Source organism: Limulus polyphemus, unplaced genomic scaffold (assembly GCF_000517525.1).
Source record: "Limulus polyphemus unplaced genomic scaffold, Limulus_polyphemus-2.1.2 Scaffold3326, whole genome shotgun sequence".
Taxonomy (NCBI): domain Eukaryota; kingdom Metazoa; phylum Arthropoda; class Merostomata; order Xiphosura; family Limulidae; genus Limulus; species Limulus polyphemus.
The window spans coordinates 21,992-32,731 of record NW_013668936.1 but is presented as its reverse complement, the minus strand read 5'-3'; the positions used below and the strand labels follow the sequence as shown (position 1 = coordinate 32,731).

The following is a 10,740-nucleotide window of genomic DNA, read 5'->3' as shown; positions in this document are numbered from 1 at the left end:
AAAAGATTAATCCAATCTCATTGATCTATTCCTTTGTAAGTAGAAAACGCTTCTATTTTTATCTTGTTCTGTGTTCTAGATTAAACCAGGAAGGACCTAAAAACTCTAAGTACCTGTAAAATACATATCTCTATGAGATTCCTGCTTCCTTTTTAAAATAATGCAAGAAATAACATTTAAGGCAAGATAAAACACATTTCAATCACTTAATCGGTTTATTATAGATTCAGAGAGGGTTTCATGCACGTGACCTGAGCTAAGTTATTGCAGTATTCAAACAAACAAATCAAGGCAGAAGCTACGCATACTTAATTCTAGTTAAAGATTATTAAGTTATTGCAGTATTCAAACAAACAAATCAAGGCAGAAGCTACGCATACTTAATTCTAGTTAAAGATTATTAAGTTATTGCAGTATTCAAACAAACAAATCAAGGCAAAGCTACGCATACTTAATTCTAGTTAAAGATTATAATTAACAATATAAAAGCTGTTTATAAAAAAAAAGATAAAGAATAAATTCGGATTCTATAATATTAAGCAGTTTAAATATGATTCATTTGACAAGTAAATAAAAGTCATGTTTCTCTCTCTCATATCCTTAAACATCCCGACACGTTTGTTTTTTAAGGTAAAGAACTTATTATTAACATTTCCCGAGGATTATAAACATTATTAAAATCGCAAGTTGATTGCAAATGTGATAGTTAGAAATATCATCATACTTATCAATCCATAACTAGTAAATAACATTTATTTATTTTGGCATGATTAAGTAGTTTTTAAAAAGTTTTATGGAGTTGTTATGCATGTAATTAAATCGTCATTGTAAGCCTGGTGTGAGAAGGTCGTAAAATTGCACTAATCTTCTACCTTAGACAAAAATTACTAACTACAACATTATTTCATAGCCTTATACTTGTTTGACCATATTTCTGTATCATACTCTCCTGTATCGAGGCCATATACATTACAAGAGGATGCAGAGATTTATATAACTTAGTAGAAGTTGGGAGTTTATCTTCCTTGAATATGTTTAATAGGAATGATCGTTGATGTAGGTAATTTATGGATTATGGGATACCGTACCTTGGTCTGTCTTAAACATGATATATCTTGATATCTGATTCTGGATTGTGTCTTCATCTTCATGTTGATGTGAAAATTCTGTTCTATAACCAAGCAACCAGATGTAGTCTTCATTAACGAATATAGAAGCCGGCCAGTTAAATAAATACTTGCTTATTGTATGAATAAAGAACATGTTTTATTTGGACACTTGTGTTTTCTTTTATATCTGAGTATAAATGATTTTCAGTATAACATTTCTGAAGCTTTCGTTTTGTGGATACATATAACAATCTATCAATACCACAAAGGTATTTGTATCATCTCACGTTTAACTGAACCAGTTACATTTCTCATTCTAACAAATAGTTACATTGTTACAAGTGCAGTTAAGTTTCTAAAACGTGGAACCGCCTCTTAATAAGTTTAATAATCATACTTCTAAAAAGATTCAATATATTATTGAATGTATTGTTTACTGGATGTGTTACAATGAAGAGTTTATATTAAATGTTCCAAAACTTAACGATCACTTGACTTACAGACTGCAAGTTCTTCGTTTACAGAGCCTAATTGTTGATTTTCAACATCATTTCTCTTGAAATATAGCAAACATTGTCGAAAATAAGTTTATAAGAGTTAAATGAATTATTTATCCAAGTCTGAATAATAATATTTAATAACCGAGAAATATAAGTTTGGCATAAAGCGAAAAAAACACTGGTAGAATAAAAAGTAAACACCCGTCTTTTGTGTAGGATTAATCGTATTCTTTATGTCAATCAAAGTTCTCCAACAAAGGCTAACTCGGCGAATTTATATGTTTCGTATATGTTTTATATCAAGTATGTGATGCGTTCTTTCATATTTGTTTTAAGCACCTTTTTTGTATTACCTTTCTTCAGTTGAAGCGGAAATTATAATGTTATTGCGACGGACTGTTTGACACTTTAAACAAAACGCCAATACTCTCAAAAATTCCTTTTATTATACGATAAAAAATGTCATATTTTCTACAAGATGGCAAGAAAAAAATGAGATACTCTCTAATGTTTAATTAATATGATAAGAGTTGTCTACCACACATAGTGTTTTCCGGGGTTATAATAGTGTCCGGCAAGGTTATAGCCGTAGTGACCAAGAGCAGGTAGACCAGAAGCGTAACTGTAGCCTAAAACAGCAGGAACAGAAGCATAGTCATACCCATACACAGCAGGAGCAGCAGCGTATTTATAGCTGTAGACAGTAGGGGCAGCGGCATAGGTTAGGGTGTGAGCAGCAGGAGAGGTGTAGGTCACAGCAGGAGCAGCGGCATAGGTAACTACAGGAGCGACAACCTCAGCCTTGTTGATAGCAACATCAGCAGGGTCTTTGGCTTCCACTCCAGGTTCGTTAGTCTTAACGTCGGCATGGAAACCTGTGGCATCGGCGACGTAGTTGACGGTACGTACACGGCCGTCAGCTTCCCTCAGACCATAGGAACCAGCCTTGTTACCATAACCATCCCCTGACTCTTTGCGGAAGGTTCCACCAGCAAGATGACCCTCGTCGTATCCAAAGTTATAGCTACCCAAGCTCTGTTATGACAAACAAAAAAAGTTTTATTTAATTTTTAGGCTTTTTTTTTTTTGCATTACAATATAATGTCCGGATAAAAAATCTATGAACACATTTATTTAAAACTATGTTTCTGTATCACTAGTATAGAGTTTCTTGCTAATTCAGTGAATTCTTATAATTATGACACGTACAGCAGTATGTTTTATTTATAAACTTACGTCTTGACTACGATATTGAACGCTGGCTCCAGTGTTAAAAATGCCTGGGCTGTAGACTACTCCGGCTTGGACAACAGCCAGCAGGGCACACAAGATCAGAACCTGATCAGATTGAAAAAGAGAGAAAAAACAACAACAATTAAACAGTGAATTTAGCTCATATGTTAAATACTTCCACAACATACTATATATACACACACATATATATATGTAAAAAAAATGTAAGATAAGCCCAAAAGGATCTATTGGGGCATCGGAAAACATTCCAAAAACCGGAAAGTTTGGTCACTATAAGTATTTAGAACATTAATTATTAAACTATAACGAATGTTCTACGCGAAGCATCTAGAACACAGGACGAAACATAAGTTAACGTCATAGAAATGCCACGAGTGTATAGATAACCTGCTAAATGCATAAAGAAGTAGATGAAAAATATTCCAAGTGGCAAGCAAACCAAATTCAATGCTTAGGACATCTTACAGCTTTTAAAAGGGTCATAATTAGAGAAAAATACAATGAAAGCCACAGTAAAGCGACTCGGAGGTATTTTTTATAAACGCACTTCAAAACTCTACAAAAAAGCACACCAGTGGCATAGCGGTATGTCTACAGACTTACAACGCTAGAAACGGGATTTCGATATCCGTGGTGGGCAGAGCACAGATAGTCCATTGTGCAGCTTTGTGTTTAAGCTACAAGAAACAAACATACTGTATAAAGAAAGAGTAAAAAAGTAAGATGAATTTTCTGCACATCGTACGGAGCTATGTAAGAGCTAATTTTTGTAAAAACAATGACAAATAATACAAGTCAAATTAATAACAATCAAATTTAACGCATTGTCTACACTTGATGAGAACGAACATAAACAGAAGTAAATCTTAATGCTATAGGCTCGTTGCAGTCCTATGTTATGGTTATATGTTGTTAAGGAAAAGGATTACAACAACAACAACAACAAAAATCCAAGTTAATATTCTAGATGAAGAACAAAACTATATCATCAATTTGTGATTATTACATACATAAAGATGAATAGTTACCTTCATGATATTATATTTCAGGGAACACCAAAGACCTAAGCCTGTCTCTTAGCTTCTGGGGTGTGGAGTGAAGTTTGAAGAGAATTTTTCAGTATTTATACTTTCTCGTGCCCTAGTTCACGAGCTTAAGATTTCACATCCGTGCATTTTGAGAGTTTTTCCACAGATGAGATCACGTGACATTCTTGGTATCAAGAAATAATTTTGTGTGAAAAAAAAGGTCAAGACCAAACTGTCTTCAAGAAAAGACACCTTTTGAGGCAACTGTTATGACGTTAAACTACCCATTCTAACCTTCAAAACATCTAATAGGAATACACTCGAAACGAATCAGCTACTTACGATTCTGCTAAATGTCTTCGGGCAAACTGCTCTTAATAAAGGGAGTGGCTGTGAACTACGGTAACTCTTGTGCTAATTAATACCGTGGTTTCACTTCACCTTGATCTGCTTTCGATGACACTGAGCTGGGCGTCGGTACTTACTCTAGAAAGTTCCCCACTGTAATGGAAACAAATATCTCAGGTTTTTTTTTAATCTTTTATACTTATTTTGTCGATATGTTTCAGTACTTAAGACTCTATAGGTTAATAGAAGCAGTGTTTCTACTCATTATAACGAATAGCAGTTAAATAGGTATGACTAAGACTCAGTTGCCTCGACTGACCTATTTGAATCTAGTCTGGTTTGATGGGGCTGTCAAAATCGGTTAATGAAGGTTAATCGGTTAATTTAATTAATAAAGCTTCATTCACAAAGAACCTAGCTGACTGGGCTAACATGATCGATAACACAGGCCTGCAAATTGAAACTTCATAAATGTTGTTTTGGTTTTAATAACGAATTTTCCATAATTCAGCTACGCAGACTTCTAAAATAATATTAATTTTTTTCTATCACGAAAGGATTTTGTACAAATCGGGAAGAAAAAAACAACTCTTACTCAGATCAAATTATTATTTCGTTTACCACAATGAACATTTTTTATTATTCTGTTTGTTATGTTTGGGTTCTAGAATGATCGATAAGACACTCACGTCGCGATTGACCTAAAGAAATCTATAGCCAGTGGTTATCAACATTTTAAACATAGCAAAACGTGACCCAATTTCAATGAAAATGATTCAGTTATGTAAAAATGCATATGATGTTTTGTGAAAAATCTGTACGTGATGGAGAAAATTGGATATTATTTTCGGATTCAACGTAGAGGAATTACTATAGAACATGAAAAAAATTCAAGACAATAAAACCATCGCAGGCCTGTGTAATTAAATGGTTTCTATCTTTTTTTACTTTTAATGTATAATTTTTGCTTAAAGATTTTTTTTAATATTTCAGTAATTTATGTATGTATATATATATATTGTTTTTTATATTGTTCTACCAATTTATTTATATCATTTTGTATTATTTTAGTTGTATTTTTCAAGTTCCATTTTTGTCCAATTCTTTGTTTTATTGTTCTAGTAACTTCTTTATTGTTGTTTTAATAACTTATTTATATTGTTAATTTTTTAAGCACCACAGTTACATACTAAAACTCAATTGAAATATTAACTAACAAATTTTCTTATTCTACCTGTCCTCCGGTGGGACGGCAGTAAGTTTACGAACTTACAACACTAAAATACGGGGTTCGATTCCATGCGGTTGACACAACAGATAGCCAAATGTGGCTTTGCTCTAAAACAAACAAACTTAGTACAACATTATAAGCATAAAAATAACAGATAGCTACAAAAATTGTGACTCACGAGAAGCATAATCATGAATTCCAAGAATGAAAATGGGAACTTGGAAAAAAATATAAAGAAAACATATTTTTAATACTCTCCCCTTGTATTTACATTTAATTAACAGGGACGTATCGACGGATAGTAGTTTTCCACGGCTAAAAAACGTTTGGTTGTTTTGTATTTCGCGCAAAGCTACACGAGGGCTATCTGCGCTAGCCCTCCCTACTTTAGCAGTGAAAGACTAGAGGGAAGGCAGTTAGTCATCACCACCTACCGCCAACTCTTGGTTTACTCTATTACCAACGAATAGTGGGATTGACCGTCACGCTATAACACCCCCACGGCTGAAAGGGCGAGCATATTTGGTGGGACGGGGATTCGAACCCGCGACCCTCAGATTGAGAGTCAAGCGCCCTAACCACCTGGCCACGGGCTAAAAAAAAGCTACTAATGTAGTACAATCGATTCACTCCAGTGTGGATTTACATTTAAAAACCTAAATGTTCAGGTTTAATGTACTAAATAATCATCACTTCTTCTAATTCTAGTCCAGAAGATAACCCAAGTAAAGTACTTGAATAGAGTTGGACAAAATCCTACTTCTTCTAACTGTTCATTTTCTACATATACAAACACAGTCAACAGCCCAATAAGATGAAATAAATGAAACAAAGGAGAATTTGATATTTTGGTTTAATAACAAAAAGTATTTAAATGCTCAACCACCAATAATTTCATTCAGGAGACTGCTGTAAAATTTAAGATATTACAATCCTATAGACAAAGCAGCGGTGCCGGAAAGACTATAAAAGTGAAGGGGTGAACCAAACGAAAAACTGGGAAATATTTCTGAGCGAGTCAAATACGAAAACTGTTACCTCAGTAAACATTTGAACGAATTCTCATTATGACATTATGATTGTTTGAGTCACCAAAAACGTTGAGACATCAGTACATCAAACTTTTGGAAAATTAAATGTGATGTATATCTACAAATTTTCTCTAAAATAAAATTACAATTGATATGTTAAGATTTTAAATTTTATTTTGATAAAATTTTATCAACATTTGTTATGGCATGAAATAATAAAAAAAATCCAAAATTTAGCCCTAACTGTTCTTTTTGGCCACGTGTTGTATTTTTTTATTAATATTGTGGAAATTATATGTTTGTATTTAAGCAAAAAGATACCGCTGTGCCGCCGGGGGGTTGTAGAAATAAATACATTTTGCGCCTACGCAAATACAACTTGTCAATAGACGATACAAAGATTGAAATGCATAGAGTTACAACTATTTTCAAACACACATTCTTAAAAGTTTGTTAAAATAATTCCTCTCTTCCTGTTAAAAGTGGGAGCTAGGACCCTCTTTTTAAATAGTGGGTGGGCAATGCCCCCCTCTCCAGCGGAAAGGAAATTACTGGAATTTTGAAAGTGAACGGTAACACCACTCTTTCTAATAGAGAAAAGTTATTACTGTGATTTTTATGTTAACCACACCACTAGTTTTGCATTAATATTGTTAACAAAAGTTGTCGAGCGGGGGTTAAGGCGCTCGACACGCAATATGAGGGTTGAGGGTTCGAACATGCTCGCCCTTTCAACAGTGGGGGCTTTATAATGTGACTCTAAATCCCATTATTCATTGGTAGTTGTTGTTTTGTTGTTGTTTTCGAAATTAAGCACAAAGCTACACAATGGGCTATCTGTGCCCTGCCCACCACGGGTGGTGTTGACTAGCTGCCTTCCCTGTAGTCTATCACTGGTTAATTAGGGACGGCTAGCGCAGATAGCCCTCGTGTAACTTTGCTCAAAATACAGATAAACCAAAAAAGAAAAAGTTGTTGCTGCAGGTAGAATAATCCAAAATTTCACCATTACAAGATCTTTATATATTTATTACCAGCTGACCTTAGTTTAAAACTTCTTATCAACAATTACACAACACACAGCGAGAAAAACCGCTAATCACATAATATTTACATAATTATCAGCGTAGTGCTTTTCACTATGTTCATCTCAACTACTAATTATATAAAAGTTTTAGTTTCTGATTCTTAACCTTAAACGTTTCCTTGGTTTGTATAAGTAATGTTCCGTTTAGTTTAAAAAGTTTCAGTTTAATGACGTCTTTTATTTTTGTTCTCGAACATATGAATTATGTTAAGCGTGAACAAAGTATAGAAGGCAGACACGTTTTAAACCCTAATTTTTACGTCTTTACGGCTATGTTCTCTAAAAAATGAGAGTAGATAGTAACTCATGGTTACGGGAAATGAAGTGTATTGTTTTTCATGGGAACTGTGGAATGATGTGATGGGAATTTTTGTGTCACAACCTTCAGCCCTGAAATAACAGCCCTTGTTTGTGGCCTAGAAGATGTTCGATCTTCTCTTACAATGTTCATCTTAGTACCATCTTTACCTTTTATTTTTTTCTAGTATCTTGTGGTACCCATATGATCTGGCTTGTTTAGGCAGATGTTTTTGTGGTATTCGCAGCACACTGCAAAATTATCTGCAGCGTCTTTCTGGTATGTTTTGAGGTCTCTGGTTTCTTTGCTGTTTTTGAAATGTTTCCAGTTAATGGTTACGATTTTGCGTACGCACTTACTTTCAAAATGATTCAACTTATTTTCTACAGCTTTCAGATCCATATGTTGATATCTATATCACTGTTAGAATATGTGTAGTTAGTTTTGTGTTTAAGACAGCGAAAGCTTCGTCTATACGGTTCAGTGCCTCGTTCTTTATGTCACCGTACGCCTAAGTAAGTTGAGTCTGTCACTCCCCTGGGCTGACTTGACATAAAGGGTGCAAAGACGCAGTAATTGGGGGTGGGCAACATCCTCTGGTTTGAAGTATAGTCTCACCACCACAATAACAGCCGAATACATAGCTTCCATCAAATTCAAGGTTGCCAGTTTTTGGTAAGTGGTTTTCAGCAGCATCACCATAAAAAGTGTTCCAGCGTCGCTGCTAGTGATTTGACTATCAGCTGCTTGAGATATTTTCATGATGTTCGTAGTTTCATAACTTATTACTAGACTTGTATTTTTGGCAGTATTTGTTTGAAAGTTTGTTTTCATCTGCATGTTTCCCGTCGTGTTTGAAAAAAACAACAGCTCACGTGTCAATATTAAACCAGTTGCTCAGTGTGTTCGATTCTCACAACACACCTTGAATCTTGATAGGGTGTTTTGATTTGGTTTGTTAACTTTACTAAAATCTCATATCATGCTAGAATGTTCCAGAGACTTTCGTTGTGCAACTTGTCGAAAGCTTTCTCGAAATCAATGAAACTGATAATGAATAGGCTTTTTCTTTTTTTTAGGCATTTTTAATGCATAATGCGAAGTATAAAACTTTGGTTTGAGCATGATATTTCTGGTCTTATTCTTCTCGAAGTTTTACATTAAATCTGTTCTTCATTCCTATGGGAATCATAATCCAGAAGATCTTTTTTTACAAGAGAGAGCAGAATTATTACTATTCAGTTGTTACAATCGTATAGATTTTCATTTTTCGATAGCTTCGTCATGATTCCATTTTCCCACTGTAACGAAGGTATATTTCTCGTACCTGGTTACATAATGTGGTTAGCTTGTCTTCTGATTCTTCTTCACATGCTCTCTCCTGTCAGTTAGTGAGGTTTACTACTGCTTTGGTGTTCTTGAGATATTTTTATTGCTTTTATAGCTCCGTCCAATGTAAGTTGTCCCTTGTTAACAACTGTCTTCTCTTCGTCCTTACAATCATTTTAAAAGTCGATACGTTCTTCTGGTGGTTTATTACCAACTTAGAGTTGAAATCTCCCAAAATATAATCAGTCGTGCTTTGGAACTGTACTTATGTCTCACTGTAGAATGTTATGCAACATATTCTTCTGTAAGTCCTCATGCTCGTTGATATATAGGAGTGTGGCAATGGAACAATGGCATTTTCGTAAACCAGGCCTTTGAGATATGTTGTTGATTGATTCTACTTCCAGTAACAACTTTTCTGTTTCATTTGTTGGCAATAATGTGACATATTACCCACGTTAGGACTACAAAACAAATTTAAATACATTAATTCTTAACTAAATATACGAAATGTAAAAATAAAGACCATAGTTCATATACGAACTGGTAAATCTCTTAGTGGCCCAAGCTTCTCATCAAAAGAGGGCGTAAGAGTAGCTTACCTTTAAATCTTGATTCGACACATGTTTATTTCAAATTTGAAGTGCAAGCTGTACAAAGGTTTGTATTCGTAATTTATTGAGCTAAATAAAAACAGAAATATTTAATTTTGTTGTCTCATTGTAAAGACTGGTTTTCTGAGTTTCTGAGTTTATGATAGGTAAAAGAGAAGTAAGTAATTAAGAACAGTTTCAACAGTTGAAGGATGTGAAGAAACGTTTTATTGCACTTGTATGTATACTATACTGACAAAAAATTTTGATTACTGAATAAGAAGTAAAACTAGTAACAACTTAACAATACTGAAAATCTATCAAAGTAACGATGTAAGAGGTAGTAATTACGTTTGACGAGGCTGTAACTATAATAATCAAGACTGAGCAGGTCAGTGGCATAACTGCAACCATAAAAAGCGGAGGAAGTGGCATTAGTCACATTTTTATGGATCGGAACGGTATAGGTCTCACAGGACCAACAGAAACAGCCTCAGCTTTATTCATATCATCTTCAGTGCAGTCTGTGTTCCATTTTGGGCTAGTTGCTTTTAACGCCGACACGGAAGCCAAAGGTGGTGGCTGCATAGTTGGCAATACATACTTTAAAAAAATTAAGTAAATATAGGGAAGGCTAATACAAATCTTTCAAAAACAATGCAAACAGGTTAGTAGGGATGGCATTTGCATCATATCTACATAACAGTACAAGCAAGAATTAACATATAGCAACTTATATGACTATTCAATCACAATTGAGTTTAATTTATCTTATTTTGTCTGTTAAAGTTCTACTGTGCTATTACGTAGGAATGATGAAAATACCATCCCTACTATATTGTTTGCATTGTTTTTTGAAAGATTGATATTAGCTATCCCTACATTTACTTCCTCTTTTGTAAAGTTTTTTATTTATTTCTTTGCTTATTTTT

At 34.2% G+C, this 10,740-nt stretch overlaps 1 protein-coding gene across 1 annotated transcript in view; it reads right to left on the bottom strand.

Annotated features, from left to right (window-relative positions):
• Window positions 1-2,128: 2,128 nt before the first annotated feature.
• Window positions 2,129-10,740, bottom strand: part of LOC106469151 (cuticle protein 16.8-like) — a 16,272-nt gene continuing 7,660 nt past the window's right edge. Inside the window, exon 4 of the mRNA XM_013929615.2 lies at window positions 2,129-2,642. Coding sequence (XP_013785069.1) covers window positions 2,144-2,642 — 499 coding nt within the window. The 3' untranslated portion in view covers window positions 2,129-2,143. The remainder of the gene's footprint in view (window positions 2,643-10,740) is intronic.